This window comes from Mustela lutreola, chromosome 11 (assembly GCF_030435805.1).
Source record: "Mustela lutreola isolate mMusLut2 chromosome 11, mMusLut2.pri, whole genome shotgun sequence".
Classification (NCBI taxonomy): Eukaryota; Metazoa; Chordata; class Mammalia; order Carnivora; family Mustelidae; genus Mustela; species Mustela lutreola.
Window position 1 is genome coordinate 25,137,988 of NC_081300.1, and position 18,942 is coordinate 25,156,929.

An 18,942-nucleotide genomic window follows, 5' to 3' on the forward strand; every position below is an offset into this window, starting at 1 on the left:
GCGGCAGCCCACAGTGGCAGCTGGGACGTTGCATTCCCAGCCGTGTGGGAGGAAGCATCTCCAGCCGGGAGAACAGAGCAGGTGGGCTGGGCTTAAAACCCAAGCTGCCAAGCTGCAAAAGAGTGTCAGGCTGAGACACGTAGCCCCAGGTTCGGGAGTGCCCTGTCCCAGCGCCCCGGGCTGTACCCCACCCAGCGGGCCTTGCAGGCCTGGACTTCCCTGCACACAGACAGCTGGATGTCCTGCCTCAGGTGTGTTGTTCTGGACATCAACTAGGGGTCTGGTTGCAGGCTCCAGGATTTCTTGGATCAGAGAGGTCTGAGGGTTGCCAGTGTTTTATTTTGCTAGGGATGTTTTTTTAAAAAAGGTTTCATCCATCATTTCATAAAAGAAAGGACAATCTAATGCCAAGAGAGGAGGAAGGATGCAGTCTCGGAATAATGGCCAGTCCTTCCCGGGGGGTGGGGGCAGGGGACCGAATCCCAGCCGACATAAACCGTAGGGGTACAGCACCCTGTGCAGACCAGCTTCAGTCTGGCACCTGGGACTGGTGCCTGGAAACCACTCAGCTAAGGGCCCCTCAGCCTGTCCCCATGGGGGACAGCCTGTGCAGTACCCACGTCTGACAGGCCTGTCTCCAATCCTCCTTCATTCGGTGGAGAGGAGGGCAGGGGCAGCATACCGCGTCACTCACTAACGGGTTAGGACATAGGACAGGTGAAGGTTAATCGGAGGAAAGGGAGAAAAACCTTTTGTAATCGGGGGTGTTCTGGGAAGGCAGGTCAGGGCAGGGGGAAAGGGCCTACCAGGCAAAGCGCCCCACTTCCCAGGCCTGCCCTGGGTTGGCTCTGGTTCCCTCCTGGCTCTGGTGGTGTGGTGGCCAACGGAGGGAGGGGGCAGCAGCTGCCCTGGGCCGCAGGCGCCAGGCATTCCTCCCGTAAGCTTCACACACGGCCCCGGCCCCGTTTATAAGGCACTGGGAGCCAAGGAGTCTGTGTGGCCCCGCCAACTCAGCCCAGAGGCTCAGAGGAGGGAACCCAAGCCGGAGGCGAGGCAGAGCCGCTCCATGCCAGCCCCAGGCACTGTTGGCTTGCAGTTCCCAGAGCCCCTGGCACCTGACCTGTGGCCCTCTGGGTGCCCAGAAGCCCCAGGATCTGGGCCAAGGAAGGGGAAGGCGGAGGCCGAGAGGGCCTCAGGGGTGGGTGGCGTTCACACCTCCAGCGAGCTGTACACTGCTCTCAGCCTAAGACCTCGTCACCCCTACAGGCTCCTTCCTCCACTTTCTATCCCAGAGGGGGCTGATTTCCAGTTCAGGATGGGGAGGGGCAGGGGACAGGGTGACCTGGCTGCCTTGGACAGTGGAGGTTAAGAAAAGAAGGCAGAGTCACCCCTGGTCCCTCTGCAACAGCTAGAACTTTACCCTCCAGGTAAAGCTTCACGAAGCTTCCCCCGTCTCCCTGGAGACATGCATGGAACCCAGGCCACCTTCCATGCGAGTCAGCAGACCCGGGACCCACACCTCTGCCTGCAGAGAGCCTCAGACGGGCTGCGCCCTCCCTCCTGCCCTGGGTCCAGCTTCTCACACGGAACCTATGACCCATCACCACCCCTCCGGAACCTTCCACAGCCCACTGCCTCCCATGGCTCACTGCTGTGTTCCGACGACCCAGGTCTTGATTCGCTGGCCTGAGTTGACACAAAGCAATTTTAATCATGACAATCATTCATGCGGCACTTCACAGCTTACGAACTTTTCACATCCTTATTTCATAAGATCTTTCCACCCCTCCTGTGTGATATGCAGGGCAGATATAAATAATCCCCATTTTATAGCTGGCGAGACCGAGAACCAGAACTCGTGCGGGGACGGATCCAAGTTCGTCTGTGAAGTCAGTGATCCAGTCGAGACTGAAACTAGGCCTTTTAACCGTTTGCACTGCACCCACGAAGAATGTTCCTTCTGGCCAGCCCCGCTCCCCCCTCCTACTCTCTGGTGGGGGTGGGGGGAGCAGGAACATGGAGAGGAACACAGCCCGAGGGGGAGGGCAGGGAGGACCACATGTCTCCTCTCCCAGGCCCTGAACCCTGCCGCGGGCTCCATAGGTCACTTTCACAACCCAGGACAAAAATCTCACTAGATACGGCCTCAGACCGGCTGGCTCCAGCCACCCTGGCCGGCAGACGCAGACGCACACAGACACACAGAGCCGGGGCTGTGTTATCTCTCTCTGCAGACCGTTTCCTACACTTCTCAAACAGCAGATTTCTTCCAGCCTGGCCGCCTCTCCAGTCACCACCCACAGCCACTGGCCCCTGGGACCCAGCCAGGTCCCCTAGACGGTGACGCCGAGTCCCTGCTATCAGACAGTCGCCTCTGCCCCCCCAGCCGCCGCCCCCAGAGTTCCCTGGAAATGTCCCTTCTGTAGGCCCGGCCCCCACTGCAACGCAAGGCTTTGTCTGCACACACAGCTGACTTGTGTTTGCAGGGACAGACAGGGGCTGGCGCTGGGGCCAGAGCCAGGAGGCACAGGGAGTGCAGAGCAGACGGGGGGGGGGGGGGGGGGGACACAAAGTCCAGAGAACAAACTTTTGCAAGCAAGCCCTCTGGGGTCATTTGGGAGCCTGATAATAAGGAGGGGGCTCAAAAAGCCAGAAGCTCCACCAAGGCAGGGATGGGGGTCTGTGTGCTGGAAAGCTGTGCCAGCTGGGAAGCCGTGGGATGCGAGAAGGGAACCCAGGGACTGGCAATGGGATAGAAGGAGCGTTGGAGCCTGTCTGCATTCCCTTCCCTCGAGCTCCACCCCACCACTCCAGGGCCCCTTAGGTACACAGAGGGAGCTCAATAGATGCTTGTTAAGCTGAACTGGCCTCAGGCCACCTTGCCCCCGCAGGGCTCTCCTTCTAACCAGCTATCCAGAAGGCTGCCTCTTCTGTCCGGGCCAGAGGGAGAGGAAGCACGCAGGGAGCCAGCTGCCATGTGCCAATGTGCCACATTTTCAAGCTTCCCTTTTATAAAAGGCACAGGAGCCAAGGTGTCTGTGTGGCCGGGCACATTTGCAGGGAGGGGACGCACGTGACCCCCAGGCAGCCGCGGAGGTGTGCGTGGGAATGCGCAGTGTTAAGTGTCCCTCGCCTTCCAGCAGCACCCCCCTCCCGCCCCCCATGACCTTTCCCGTTTTGAACCTTCAGCTACTTAACCTGATTCTGAAATGAAGCCACAGCTGCTGAAACTCATAGAGGTCGTAATAAATCAAGTCATATGGGGGGGGGGGGGGAGTTTTAAAAAAAAGAAAAGGCATGGCAGCGGCAGCAAAGATGGCTTTTCACAGCGTGGCTCTTTCTCTGGGGTGACACTCTGGGCAGCGTGCCGGGGAAACCTTAGAAGGGCTCCTCTGGGACTGAGCAGCCCAGACTAACACCCCTGGGTCCTCCCTGCTTCATAATTGAGAGCATTAGGAATGAGACAGCACGCAGGCTCGCTCGCTCGCTCTTTCCTTTCCCCTTTGCAAGCCTGAGGTCCTGTCCTCTCAGGCTTGGTGACCAGTGAGGAAGGGATCCTTGAAAGGTCCTACCACCTCTCCTCCAGCCTAGACAGGCGACAGTAACACAAGGCCCCATCAGAGACATGACCCACTTCCTCCAGGCTTCCATTGCGTTCGCCAGGACCCACTTTGACCCGGAGCTGAGCCACCCCCACCCCCACCCCCTGGGGTCATCACATACTGACAAATCAAAGGGAACTGAGTTTTCTTCTTCCCTTTGCCTTTTTCCATGAATCACCAGGGAGACAGACTGGAAAGCAATCGTGGGGACAACCACAGAGGAGAAGCGGAGGCTGGGTGGGAGGACAAGGAGCCCCCTTGTTGCTGCTCGTCTGTAGCGTGGTGGAGAGGGGCACCCCTGCCCCCTGTCCCTGCTGAGGCAGGCAGGGGCCGGTGGACCCCAGAGCGCTGGTCTGGAAACTGTCGTGAGCTGACCGCGAGGAGATCACTCGGCTCCTGTCTAGTCTGGTCACACTGTCATTCAAAGGTGTCTTCTTAGCCTATTCCCTGCCACCTGTCCCCTAATACTTGACCCTACTCTGCCCTCCAACACGAATACACTTCAACCAACAGAGGCACTGGGGGGCGTACATTCGGAGGAGGCAGGGGTCCCGTTCTGCTTCTGTCACTGAGCGGCTGTGTGACTTCAGGTGGATTTCCTAAGCTTTCTGGAACTTTCTGTACCAATGCATAGAGTGGGACTATCAACATCCACCTCACAAAACCCTAAAGGGTAGCCAGGGTGCAGTGTCTTCTCCCAGCCAGTGCACCCCGAATGCCTGTACAGTGACTGCCCGGCTCAAAGGGAGGGGGAAGGGGCCTCCAGCTGGACACCTGATAGGAACACCCAGTCATGGCAGAGTGAGCGCTACGCGGCCTTGCCGCAGACATCTGGAAGGGACCCTCAAACTGGGGTTGCCGGACTCAGGGCTGGGGCACCTGAGGGGCTGGAAATTGCAGGATGGTGGCTTTGTGGCAGAGTTTGATCATATGACTTCAATCCTCCCAGTGGGAGAGCCCCCAGGATGCCAAGATGGCCAGCCTTGCGTGCTGGCGCCCCCTGCAGGCCGCTCTGCACACAGGCAGGCACGGATTCCGCAGACCAGGCAGGAAGGCAGGAAGGAGCCGGACCTCACAGCCCACCTCCCCGCATCCACACCCCCTAGGCATCTGCAGGATCTGCTGGGGTCTGCTCTTCGCTGGTCAACCCAGGGACCCATCAGTCAGCAGTGGGTAATTACCATGCACTCTGTGTGCCCAGGGGGTTGGCTTCGGAATAACAGACAGAGTTGGCAGGGACTTTGGATTTGCCCTTCTGCCCCCTTTACTTTATAGGTGAGGAAGCCACCAGATGGCTGGGAGGGCTGGCCCGAGGTCCTCCAGCTGGAGAAATGCAGGGCAGGAGCTAGAACCCAGCCAGCTGGGTTCTGGCTCGGGGCCGCCTCCATCACACCTCCAAATCCCCTCCTGAGCAATGCCCTGTCTTCTCTTCCTGCCCCTAGGCGACTCCCAGATATCTTCCAGGCTCACCTCGGTCCCAAACCCCCATGCAACCTCCACAACCCCAAGTTGCCCAGGGCGCTGAGGGGGCCAGACACAAGGAGCCAGGAGCCCCGCTGCCCAGTGGGGAGGCTGGCCCCTGGACTAGAGGAGGACCCCAAGGCCCAGAGCGGGTGGAGCTAAGCCAGACACTGGCTTTGGACTTCTGTCTCCTGCTCTTCCCCTTGAGGCAGGCCAGAAAATATGTTCTGGGGGAGCGGCAGAGCTTCAGTAGAGGAGGGGGAGGTAAGTAAGGGCAGCAAGTCTCGGTGAGACTGCCTGGCCCCACGGCCTCACCCGTGGCCCTGCTTGTGGCTCCCCGTGGGCTAATGGGCTGCGGTGGGAGGCGGGGTGGGGGGTGAGGTGAGGGGGCGGGGCAAGAAGACAGCAGGGCGCTGGGGGTCCGCACGGAGAGAAGCTTGTGGGCACCCACCTCCAGCCTGCTCCTGGGAGCAGCTGATCCCTAAGGAGGGGCTGAGTGAGCCCTCATGAGGTGGGCACCTGGGACCCTGCCCGTGACCGCCAGGCCCCCTACCATCTGCTTCAGTGACGCCCCGGCATCCCAGGCTCCCCAGCAGGCTGGCCGGGGCCCCAGATACGGCGGCCCTCCTTGCCCTTGCCCAAGGCTGGCAGGGAGCATGCTACTTTTAAGGAGAAGTTTTGGGTCTGGATTAAAATCATTGTGGCTTACAACGGCGAGAAGCAGGTTCCAGCAGACGAAAAGGCCAATGGGGTGACTGTGGCCCGGGGTAGCCACCTGGCTTGGGCAGCCTCACACTGGGGCTTGCTGACACTGGTGGAGGCCCCGATGCTTCCCAGACACCCACGGCTGGGCCCCAGCTGCCTCACCCCTCCCAGGATTCCCCATACCATTGCAACCCCACAGGCTCCTCTCACCTACAGGCCTTAGCTTTGGCTCCTTCTTCCTGTTCTCCTCTGGCTCCCGAAATCCGGCTCCTTCTTTCATGCTGCCTCCTCCAGGAAGCCTTCCCCAGCTGCAAGCACTTAAAGGGCTTACCCTCTTCTCTGATTTCCTTAATGGCTCTCTGGTTAGGCTGGCTTTGACCCTCCAGCAGACTTTAACTGTCTGGTAGAGGCCAGTGCCCCTGCTTCACTGGGATCTAATGGTGCTAAGCACGGGGCACCCAGCAGGGCCTACACACCAGCCCCAGGGCCCCTGTGACGGCTATTCTTGTGGCAGGATTCCAGCGCTATCCATGATGCCACACCTGAATCCCAAGTTCTAGCACAAGCTGGTGGCCCCTGGGCTTGTAGAAGGTCTGGGTGTGGGGAGAGCCTCTCCTGGGAACCATGATGAATGAGATCCCTCAAGGACAAAAGGAAAAGCGTGATTTTACGACATTCAGAAGTTCCTCTTGGGGAAGGAGCCCTAAGAGGACACAGACGAAATGATATGTGTCCTGAGAAATTCTAACAATGATTATTATGTCTGTGGGGTAAGCGGGTGTAGGACACAGGTATTATGACCCAGTTTAATGGAAGAGTAAGTGGAAGGCAGCTGGAATTCAAGATCTGCCCAAAGTCGCCAGCTGACTGGTACCAGAACCAGGGCTAGACCCTGGACCGGGTGAATGGGGGGGCGGGCCTGGGCTTTATCAATCACTGATTACTTCTGCCACGTGGCCATCTCTGTGGCCTACCTGCAGGATTCCAAGTGACTCTGCTTCTATTCTGTGTTAGACATACTATTCCTTTAATCAGGGTTTTTTCAGCGTCTAGAGCAATGCAATGACTGTCGCCTGACAGCGGTCAATGGCAAGCGTGAGGCCAAGACTCAGAGCTCTGATTTACAGGCAGCCACGCAAGAATGCACTTATCCCAACCGCAGATGGACGTGCTTTAGCTGCAGCCCAGCTGCCCCTGAATACTGCCTATACTACCCCTGCTTTGGCGTCACCCCTGCTCCGAGGCGGAGCGGGGCACTCTATAGTAGTGCCTTGGCCCCAAGACTTGGCCCCCAAGTCTTGCAGATGGTGTAGGAACGCACATCTGTCTGGAACGTGCTCAGTAATAGTGGGGATGTCAAGACAGGGATGATAGGTGAGCCAAGCAGCTTCCCCGGGGTCCCTTGTATTGCCTTCTGCACCATGGGCTGCCTGGGGACTGCTTGGTAGCCACCTGGAGGGGAGCTGGGGAGACTTCTGTCCACTTCTGGGCACCTCTTATTTGCCTGGGGAGATGGAAGCCCCCCAAAGCAGCAAGCTCACGACAAGTGTGACACTCTTGCTGGCTATTGACATCGTCCTGTCATCTTCTTTACATCCCCTCAACTCTCTCCGCCCCACTCCCATACTCCTTAACTATTGGTGAGTCATTCTTGTCCACACCAGGCCAGGCATCCAGAACACAGCCAGTGCACATGGGCCCGGGGACGGAATGGTGAAGGGAAGCTGCGCCCACAGCAGCACTGTGGTCACCCAGAACTGCTGGGTCTCCAACGTGAGAGATTTCCAAGCATAACATCCTGGTCCTCCTTCATGAAGCCCCAACCCTTCTGTTCCATCTTATGGACCTCCTCCAACTCTCCACTTACACTCCTGATTCCAGGCCAGGCGGTGTCCCCAATGTCCCTTATTTGCATCATGTCTTTGGGTCTTGACTCATTCTATCTCCCCCATCAAAAACAACTTCCCAGAAAATAGCTGGGCAGTTCCTGAAAAGTTAAAAGTGGAATTTCCATGTGATTCAGCAATTCCCCTTCTAGGCATATACCCGCCAAACAGATACTCAGATGCACATGTTCCCAGCGGCGGGACTTACAAGAGCCAAAGGAGGACACAACCCAAGCATCCCACGATGAATGAATAGAGAGCCAAAATGGGCAGATCCACACAGCGGAGTGTTACTGGGCCATGACAAGGAAGGATGTTCTGACATGTGGTTCCACGTGGATGAACCTTGAAACCACTTTGCTAAGTGACCTCTACCAGACACACATGGGCAACGATCTTAGGGATCCATGTATGTTTGGCCTGTGTAGAGAATGGGAGTCGTGGAGCCGGGAGGTGAGAAGCTGGGGGTAATATCTGGTGGCCACGGGGCTTCTGTTTGGGATGATGGGAGGTTCTGGGGGTGGAAAGTGGCAGAGGGGGTGCAACCTCATGGTTGTCCTTGGTGCCACTCAGTTATGTCCTTAAACGTGGTTCAAGTGGTAAATTTCATGTTGCATATATTTTACCACAATAAAAAAGATCAAAGATAGAAACCCAACCAACCCAAACAGGCCAACAATGACACCGTTCTTCCCGCTCTCCTTCTTGGCCCCTCTTGCTGAGTCCAGGTCCCTTGGCAAGCCTCTGCCACTCTTCTGGACTACATGGCTGGGGCATCTGAGTTCCACGAGCTACAGGGAAGGGCAGTCTCCATGGGGCCTTGTGAAGCCTGAGTGTAGAGGAAGAGCTTGGACAGTGACTCAAGACTACTGACTTCTCTTTGGAGGAATGACCTTCCGCCATCCCCTCCCTGCCCAGAGACTGCTGCTCTTCCTTGGTGGCGGCTGGTAGTGAGCAGTTACATAACCTGTGGGGAGATTTTTTCCATCGAGCTAGGCAGTGCCAGCTTTCCAGAGGCGGCCACGGCAGGTAGAGGCGCCCTGTCTGGGCTGGCCGTGTCTGGGCAGGGCAACGAAGCTGTGATCTGGATAGTGGCTTAGCATAGCTCAGATTCCCAGCGGCGGCTAGGGGCCGGCCACTCGCTGAGCTGCGGGGAGGATCTGCCATCTCCCGCTGGCCTGGCTCTGGGAAGGGGGGAGGAGGAGGTGCTGGGGGTGAGCTGCCAGCCAGCCAGGGGTGACCCTCTGGGGCCTGGGACACCCGAGCTGGCCTTCTCCGATAACCCACTTATCTACAGTGCCTGCCTCGGCATGGCAGCCTCAGACAGGGAAGTGCCCAGCCAAGTTCTATCAGGGGATTTAGCAGGGAAAATGAAGCCGGGATGGGGGGTGAGGGCATGCAGGGGGGGAGGACACGGCCTGGCAAGGGACATGGGTGATGGCGAAACAATTTCTGACTTGGGTAAAGCTCCCCTGGCCCAGAGACGGGTGGGAGCAGAACACTCAACTGTCTCCTGCTGCTGTCACCAATGCTCCTTTGTCCCCGCTGGACTGAGCTCCTGGAAGCAACCATCTGATGCTGGCCAAGGACCCACTATGTGCTGGCATGGTGGGGTGGGGGCACAAAGATGACAAGAACAGTCTTTGCTCTCAAGACGCCAGGGGACACGGCCTCTGACAAGAAAACCTTCATGGGCAAGCTGCGGCTCTAAGCTCCTTCTGGGACTTACCAAGGGCCCATGATCATTTTCTCTCCTCCACTTATTTTCTGATTAAAAATTCAAAAGCGTTTTCCCTGTTCAGGTCACGGGCTGCTTCTGTCCCGCCCAGCACAGCATTCCGGAATTGCATTTAGCATGTTCGAAAGCCACCATGCCCTTCCAGCAGCCCCTCCTCCCCCCATGCCACCCCAAGCTGAACAATCTGAGACACCTGGGGCCTTGGAGACATTCCAGCTGGGGCCTCAAGTGCAACACGCCGACTTTGGACAGCACCCCACCCGCACAAACTGCTAGAGAAGACCAGAGGGGTGGGTGGATTAGCAGTGACGACACACAGGCAGGCTGGGCCAGGGGGCGAGATACACAGCAAAGGCTCAATAACGGGTTTGTTGAGAGGAAGAAATTAGGATTGGAAGAAAGAAGGCACGATCCACTCATTCCAAAGCCAGGGTGGCCAACAAGTGTGTCCCTGTTGGTTCTGGTAGGGAGGACGAGGCTCTCCCTGCCGCAGTGGCTGTGCCTGCCCGTGGACTCTGATGCTGAAGGTCAGGCTCTTGGGACAGCTGGTCTCCCATGGCGTGGGAGGCAGGCTTGCTGGTGCCCACCATCAGGGGACTATGTCTGCAGCTCCCCAGGCCCTCACAGGGCAAGAACTTCAGTACAAGCAGGCATAGTGACTCAAGGTGCTTGCACCCTGGCCAACAGGCGGGGCCACTTTTTTTTTTTTTTTTTTTTTTTTTTTTAAAGAAAAAAAGACCTTTTGTGGGTCTTTGCAATCACTATCCACACTCTGCTTGCAGGGTCAGTGGTCTACCCTGCCAGGAGCTCTTTGCTTCATCCCTTCTTGATTCTAGCAACCAGTGGAAAGGAACTGGGGGGTGGGCACAGCCCTGGGCTTTTCTCAGGCTCTGGAATGCACAGAACAATGCGCTTCTATCCCTGGGTATGCCTGGCTCGGGCCAACAGTAAAATTAGTTTCCATGCCTGGAGCGCACGTCGGCTCGGCGGCGGGTGGGCAGAAGTGAGGGAGGTCCGAGCAGAAAGCGGGAGCGAGGGGCAGAGCCGGGCGGCACCTCAGGGATGGCAGCTGTGTGGTTCGTCTGGATAAAGCCAGTGGAGATGTGGAGGTGTTTCCTCGGACACCCTCAGCCCTCCGCTGGCCCAGAAAGCCCAACTCTGAGACGGCTGGAAATGCAGGGGCATTATACTGGAACTGTGGATTTTGGAATCCCCACTGATAGCTTTAGGAGACAGATTCCTCATTCTCTGAACTTTCTGACCCTACAGCTTATCTGTGAGTGGGAGCCCCCAGGAGCTAGGGTGCTGGACTAACAGGCCCCATTCAGCCCCATGACGTTGGGTAGGGCTTGTAGCTTTCCCAAGCCACTTTTCTCATCTGTAAACATGGGGCAGGGCTCCTACCCTGGAACCCAGCTCAGAGAGAGAGTCTTGACACACACGGAGTGCTCGGGAGTGGGGAGGAATGCATCACACACAAGGGAGCACTGGGACCGAAGACGGAGGGCTCCATCCTTCCCTTCCAAGCATTTCCTGAGCACCTACTATGCCCAAGTCATGATGCCAGCAGCTGGGGACCGAGGACAACTCATCCAGAACTCCTGCTCTCAAGGAGTTTACACTTAGAGCTGGTTAGCCCCTCACCCCTTCTACCTGTAAAAGATGGGTGTTAGGAACTCCAGATTGTGGATGAAGAGGAACAGGTCTGATTTTCCTGAAACCTTGCAATAACCAGGAGAGAAGGAAGTTCTCTCTGATGAGTGCAGTTCGAAGGATGGCCCAGGGCCTCTGCCCCAAGCCAACAAATGTGGGACCAAGACAGGGGGCAGAGGATGGGAGAAACGGGGCAAGAGTAGGGTGTACGTGTCCCACCAGCCCTGGAGATGTATCTTATGTTTCTGATGTACTGATGGAGCAGCCGGACCAGGAAAACTTCAGTGTGCCTTCCGGGCCTAAAACCCATAGTTAAAATCACTCCCAGAGACCCCTCAAAAGCCCCACACAACCCCTGGCACCACTCAATGGAGTTTCCACATATCAAAAGCCCCAAACACAGTGCCAACTGGTGACCCAGCCAGAAACTCAAGAATTTATCTGTTCTCTAGCTTGAGGCCAGTTTTTTCTTTTCTTTTTTTGGAAAGAGACAATCTTATAGAAGATGCTGGTAATTTATTTTGAAATCTGGTCATATGCCAGATTCCGATTTGGTGGGTTTTTTTTTTTTTTTTTTTTTTTTTTGGTCTCCCCCCTAAATCCCTGCCCCATAACAGCCCTGCTGTGTTTACAACTTGAGTTGAGATGAGTTCTTCTTCTTCTTCTTTTTTTTTTTTTCAAAAAAGGTATCGCATCCTTCTGTTAGATGTGTTGTTGGCAACAGTTGCTAGGGAGAGCTGGGGTCAGTTACAGACACACTGATGCCTGCTCTAATAATACTTTGCTCTGCATAGCTCAGATGCAGACACCTCTTGGCTAAACAGGGCATGCACATTTCAACAGAGGAGGGCTTGAACTTGTACTGCCCAGGCATACCTCCGCGAAGAAACCCTCCCGGAGCCCAAGTGGAAGGCCTGGGGTGGTGACAGGGTAGTGCCGGGCGGAGGAGGCTCAGGCCTCCAATGCTTCTCATTCCAGAGGTCCCATAAAAAGAGGCACAGTCATTCTTGCCCGCCTCGTGAAGCTGGAGCCTCCCCCGCCACACCCCATTATCATCCCGCAATTTCCGGGTAAGGATCAAGGCCGAGACTTTTGGTAACTTCTATCACCCGGGGGTCCTGGGCACCCCACATTCCCCTGGAAGTCAGAAAGCATCAAGGCACGTGCTCCAGTGGGTGTGGGACCCAGCAGACGTGAAGTCGGGAGTTGGGTGGGCGGGGGTGGAGGGACGCACACTAGGCCGTGAAGCCGATCGTCTCCCCAGCTTTACCGGGTGGCCCAGCCTCTAGCACACCCGGGCCATGTGGGTTTAGAGTGAGGTCCCTTTCCTAAAACACGTGATAGCTGCTCCGACATATGTCTGAGGCCAAGAAAGAGGAAAAGGACACAGGGAGACAAGCTAAGGACAGAGAGGAACAGGGCCAGCAGCGAGGAGAGGCACCTCTGGGCTCCTGCCTGGTTGACTTGGTTAGTGAGGAGCTGCTCCCGGAGGAACCCCAAAACAATGACAAGGAATGTGAGAAAGGGTCCCCCAGATGGTCTAGAATGGCTTCCTCATGGCCCAGGGGGGATCCTGAGGCCGGACAAAGTGAAGGGACTGGCTCTGATGCCATGTCTCCTGCTTTGGTGTTCACTCCTTGGCTCAGGCTCCGCGTCCTCCACGCTACTCAGCAAAGAGCCCAATACCTGCTACAAATTTCTTGACTGGCTCACGGAATGACAGGCAGGGCCAGCTGGTTCATAAGGGACAATGGTGGCACAGTCAGATCATTTCTGGACTGTCTACCTCCCGAGTGGCGCTCACCTGTCTACACAGCAGCATCACAGGGGAGATCTTTCAGAAGGATGGTCAGCCTGTCCCTGGAGAACCTAATTCAGCTGGTTCAGGCTAGGACTCCTGCAGTGGTATGCTCCTCTCCATATGATTTGAGCAGGCAGCTAGGCTGAGAACCCTTGGCCTGCAAAAAACCTGGTGGCTGGAACTGAGTGTTCGTATCCCCACTGCTGACAAGCACACCAATAAAAGTCTGTGACTCAGTAGGCCCATCTATAACACTGACCCAACACCCACAAACTGACAGTCACACAGTATAAGGCCTTGTGACTCAAAGTGTCAGGTCCCTGGGCCTCCAGCACCCACATCACCTGGGAGCTCGTCAGACCTGCACTCAGAACGAGGGGACCAACATCTGCATTTAAATTAAATACCATGCGATTCAAAAGCACATTCGAGTTGAGAAGCACCGATCTGGTGAGAAACACTGATCTAACGCTTGACGTGTAATAGACATTTAAGAAATTCCACTGTTTAATACGTGGAATTTTATTTACAAGAGCATGAAGAAAAGGACCATATTTAAGGCAAAACGACTTGGTTTTGATGTAAAGACTGAAGACCATTCTTGAGCTGTGGGATTGGGGATGGGTCCATTGAAACCCCACTGGCTTAGGAGGTGAGTGCTTCTGGGCTCCAGGAGAGGACAATGCTGAGTCTTTGGCTGGGAAGGGTTAAAGGTCCTCTGACCTTCCTTTGGCCCCACTGAAGAGGTCTGCACCCTGGCGGGGCAGGGAGCTCTCTCCTCTGCCAGAGAGCTCCCTACAGCAGAGCCTGCCCCTCTCCCCTATGCTTCCAGCTCCCACTGGAAACCCAGGCAGCAAAAGCAGTCGGCCAAGGAGAACGCCGTCCAAAGCCGGCGGCGCTGGGAGCTGGGTTCATCGCGTACTTCACACCCTTGGCCCCACTGCAGCCAGCATCGCTAAGCCGGGCCTCTGATGTGGAGGCAGCAACCCAACTGGCCACATGAGGGGCATCTCAGAGGCCACCGAAGAGACCGGCTGGAGATCCAGAGGCTGGGGGGGCTTGAGTATGAGTATGAGCTGAGTATGAGCCATGCGAGGAGAAAGGGCAGGAAAGGACTCTGGCGGCCGGAGGCTGTCTGCCGGGAGAGGAACGCCAATCAGGTTTGCCAGAAAATGAAGGCAAGTCAACAAAGACACTGCTGTGGGCGCGAAGAAGGGAAGTCAGGTTTGATAAGCCATGTCCATTTCCCTCTTTTCTGGTACCTTGTGAGTCCAGGGTGGTGAATGGCCACGAATCTTGGAAAGCTTACTTCATTCAATCTGTTGCCTCCCCAGTGCCAGGGAGAGGCAGCAGGGCCTGAGGGGCCCCGAGCGGACCCACCAATGAGGGGGCTTCCTCTGGGCCTCGACATTGGGGAGCCGGTCTGTCAGGAGCTCCCAGGCAGCCCCAGGCCGGCACATCCAGCCTGCCCAAGGGGTCTTGAGAGTGAGGGTCCAGCTCAACCCCTCCAGGGCCCTTTCTCCTTGGCTTACACAGATGCTGGGGCTGCAGGTGGTGAAGAGGGGGTCCGTGGGGGCCTATGAGGGATGCTTTGATTTCTCAGTACCTGACGCACAGATACCCTACCCAGGCAAATAGCAGATGGGGACTGACAGCCCTCCTCCACCCCAGGAACGAGGTGGCCTCAGTAGGGCTGGGTCTCCTGGGCTGCCTCCCGAAGCCTGTGCCCTGCCCATCACGGGGCCATGGTGTGGAGCAGGAGGAAACAGCCAGGACTGTTTCTGGCAGCAGCAGGGCCCAGGGAAAGTGAGGTGGAGGCAGCTCCTGTGGGGCCCCTCGGGCGCCCCCTCAAGGCCCTCGACTTATCTCCAGCAGCCTCAACCTGGAAGACCCATGGAGGAGGGTCAAGCAGCAGAGCAGAGGCCCAGTGCCAGCTGCTGACCGCTGAATCGGGCTGAGGAGCCCTGTGTCCCGCTCTCGGTTTAGTGCCCTCGACCTGCACTAGTGTTTGCCAAACTGTGTCTCTCGGCGCACTAACTGGACACGACGTTATTAGACGGGGGATGTGAAGAGGACTCGCGGAGTTCGGCGGGGCCAAGCGGGTTCCCTTCCTGCTGTGCTAAGCCAGTCCACTCTGCGGCTGATGGAGAGGCGACTGTGCCACTGAAGCCCTTCTGTGGCTGAGCCTGTCCCAGGACGGATGCCCTGCCGGACACTGTGGGCAAGGCTGGTCTGACCACAGGTCGTTGGAAGAAGCGCCTGACCCGGGCAGGATCCTGGGCGGGCCCTGTGGCCAGTGGCCCTTCCCGGCTGGGTGGGTCTCGTCCCCACGCCCTGGATGTCTGCCTGCCACCAGCTCCGGCTAGGCTTCTTGGAGCTGGCAGCCATTGTCTGCAAGTCTTGGCCTATCCTGGCCCTTCTCAGGAAAAGAACAAAAGCCAAAGCCAAAGGCCGATCCTGTCCCTCACTCCCCCCATACATGGCAGACAGGCTGCTCCCCGCTGCCACCGTCCACACTCTCCCAGGACATTCCGGCCCGTGAGGAACATGCCCGATGTGCAAATCCCTCAGGTAATGCGGGAATTCGTCACCAGGGGAGTGTGGGTGATCCAGGAATGGGAACCTGATCGCGGCCTGGAGCTGGAAAGAAGCTTCCGGGGCTGGCCGGCGAGGGCTCATGTTACAGTGAGCAGACTCCCCAGGAAGAGGGGAGGACAGCAGGCGTGGAGCCCTTCGGGCAGCACACAGAGGGGGCTCCCTCCTCCCCATCTTTTCGGGAAGAGACAGCAGACTTTGAACCAGCTGCTTGAGACTGGCGTGACCACATGCCTCGGTTTACGCCTGGTGTCTGGGTGTGATTATGGACAGAGCTCCTGTGCCTCTCAGAAGTGCTGTGGCTTGGAGGACCTCTCCTACGCTCACCCTTGTTCACACAGACCTGCGGCGGCGGGTGGGGTGGGGTGGGGTCTCTTTCTGTTCTGGAACTCTGTGCTCACCACTTCCAGGCTCCTGTCTTGCCCTACTTGGACTGGAAACTCAGTTCACATCTCAGCGAGTCTAAGGTACAAAGTCAGAGTAGAGATGACTTTCCCACAGCCAGGAGTCCCCAGGTGAGATGGCCACGCCATGCAACCTGCAACCTCTCCCTGATGCCACCAGCAGAACAGGCACAGGCCTCCAGCTCTCGAGATGGGACAGTCTTAACGCACACACGCCTATACCTGCTGCCCACTGATGCTAGTAAACCAGCACCGAGCCCTGGGACCCACGGACAAAGGGATGAAATGGATGGGGATTAAGCTGTCTGGAGGGATTTTGAGCCAGACAGTCATGGCTCTCCACGCTTCCCCTTTGCCTTAAAGGTGCTTTCAGGAAGCCCAGTGTATTGGCAGTCAGACCACACCTCTCCTGCTCCAAACCTCCGTGCCTTCCACTCACACCCATCTAAGCAGCAGTTACACCATCTCCGGGGGCTGGGAGGGGTGATGGCCTGGCACTGGAGGAGAAGGAGGAAGAAAAGAGAAGTCCACACAAGTTCAAGTCTGCTCGGACGAGGAGAGGTCAAAGCACAGAGACGGGTTAAGACCAAGCGTCAGTGCTCTTATCACGGAAATAGAAAGAGGGCAAGGCTGGTTAAACACGAAACACCTATAAAATTATATTGGTCCATTGTAACCATGGAGCACTCACACAAACACACGCAAATCCGGACACTCACCCCTCGCCCCTCTAGTGCCTTTTTATTTTCTATAATTAATCGGGCAAGGGTGGGACTTGGGAAGAGTTCAACCGTGGTCAGCATCTGCAGCCTTCTCTCTAGTGCTAACCCGGGGCTGGTGCGGCGGGGGCAGGGCGGTACAGCCACGGGGGGCCGGTTACCTGAAGCATGTTGAGAAGCAGGCTCCGGAACTTGGTCCCCTCCACCATGAAGAGGGCCATCTTGTCGCAGAGTTTGGCGGCCGTGAAGGCAAAGCTGCGGTCAGACACGGCCTTCTGGTAGATGGTCCGGACGATCTCTCCCAGCATCTCCTCAGAGTTGGTCGAGTTCTGGGCCTCCTCCATGAAGGTGCTGAGCTTGGTGTCCACGTCGCTGCTGTTGTTTCGCATGCTGTTCAGGATCTCGATCAACTTGTCCATCTTGTTCTGCTGAGGGCTGGTGGTCTCCACGGCCACTTCGTCCTGGGGGTGTGGGAGACAAATCGAGTCACGCCTGAGCGGAGCCGAGGTTACCGCTGGGGGTGACCAGTGGAGGGAGGGCTGCCGCCCCCTGAAAGGATCCAGCCCTACCTTCTCGAACCCGAGGTCGGGTCCCTCTGGGAACGCGGACCTCCCCCAAAGACCCTCTGGCCCAGGGTCCTCTGCTGACCTTATTCTTGGCTCCTGTGACCTCTGGGGCTGATCCTTCTTGCAAGCTCTAACTTTTACCCAGGATTCCCATATATATTGGCTGTGTGTCTACTTGCCTATAAAATGTCGCAAGCTAGACATGACTTAATGGGGCTTGTAAAAGAGGAAATGAGATAACAAGCAAAATATGGAGTCTAAGGGCAAGAAGGAGAGAAGTATCCAAAAATGCCCGCCATCTTGGTTAAAGGCGCCCATGGAATGGCTACCTAATCTTCAGACTCTTGGTTCCTACAGCCCTCGGACAATCGTGATCTCTGGGTAAACAGAGCCCTGGTTTTGTGTCCTACAGAGATTGTGCCAACCTTCTAGAAGAAATGCTACCTACCAAGGAATCCTGCCATGTGCCACTGAATCAAATGGCACTTCCTGGAAGGAAATTTCAAACAACAGACTCAACACTCTTTAGAAGTTTCACTGCAAGTGGATCAGACCCAGACTGGTAAAGGAAGAAAATGTCATCTGACAGTCTCAAAAGTATTTATTCAAACATAATGGATGGATAGCCAAGAGCATGATCACCCTAACTGCTGGGATGTGAGATCAGGGTAAAGGGCAGGGTCAGGGACATAAATGGAGGTCCCACGCTTGTCTTTGCATTCTCAACAAGGAGAGCACTAGCCTAGCACAAACCAGGGTTCTAGAACCTGCTTTCTGCCTCTAGCCATATGGCTATGGGCAGTGGTTTCACTTCCGGGCCTCAGTTTACTCACCGGTAAGATGAGGAGGTTAGATGATGCATAGCTTTCCCTGAGCCCTGCCACTGTCTATGCCAGTGTCCTCCTGGTCCAGGAATCCAGGGGCCTCATCTAAGAGGAGTCCTTGAAACCCATGTGTGGGTGCTATGGCTCCACGGTTTCTATTCCAGCCCCTCCCTGCCCACCCCACTGCCCAACTGTCTGGGCCCCAAGGCAGAAGAGTGGTTTGTACATAAAATAATATCCACCCGGGAGGGTCTTTCCATGTGTCATGACATTTAATCTTCACAGTCTGTCTGCAGGGTGGGTACAGATGAGTCAGCTGGGGCTCAGAGAGGTTAGGTGACTTGCCCAAGGTCACCTAGCCAGTCAAAGGCAGGGTGGGCCCCAGCTGGACTCTCAAGCCCATGTTGTTTCCACTCCTCGACAGTGCAGCTACATTTAGTGGAACAGGAGGGAATGCAACGAGTAATCTCGCCACACTGTCCAGGCTGTAGGAACACATCTTGGAAAGTCTTCAGGAGAAGACGTACTGGTCACCAGCTGGGAACCACTTCCAGGCTCCCACCTTTGAGAAGCAGGGAAATGAATGGTGCTTCCCTCCTGGACCTCACAGTGGCAAGCCCCACAGTGGCAAGCCCCACAGTGGCAAGCCCCACAGTGGCTTGCCCCACAGTGGCTCCATCCACGGTGGGTGGGAACTCGGGGCTGCAAAGGATGCTGGGAGCAGCATCTCAGCATCAGGTGTTGGCTGGAGAAGAGGTCTGACCTGCCTCGTCCTGCCTGAGTGTGCACCGGGGCCCAGCTTCTTGGGCAAAAGGAGGAGAGTAGGTGGTTGAGAGAGGCCAGGGAGAAGCCCACAGCTTCGAGCTCACAGGAGCCCCAGAAGGAGGACTCTGGGGAGGGCTGGGGGGCATGTTGGCCTTCTCAGAACAGCTCTCCTGGGTGACTTCTCCTGCATCTCTGGCAGGAAGGGGGGTTAGGGTGAGCATAG

At 56.7% G+C, this 18,942-nt stretch overlaps 1 protein-coding gene across 3 annotated transcripts in view; it reads right to left on the reverse strand.

Moving 5' to 3' along the window:
• The window catches only part of CTIF (cap binding complex dependent translation initiation factor), a 207,072-nt gene that overhangs the window by 66,790 nt on the left and 121,340 nt on the right, over window positions 1-18,942 (reverse strand). For all 3 annotated transcript variants that reach the window (XM_059140773.1, XM_059140772.1, XM_059140771.1), the window contains one exon: window positions 16,726-17,025. In XM_059140773.1, the coding sequence (XP_058996756.1) occupies window positions 16,726-17,025 (300 nt within the window). The remainder of the gene's footprint in view (window positions 1-16,725; window positions 17,026-18,942) is intronic.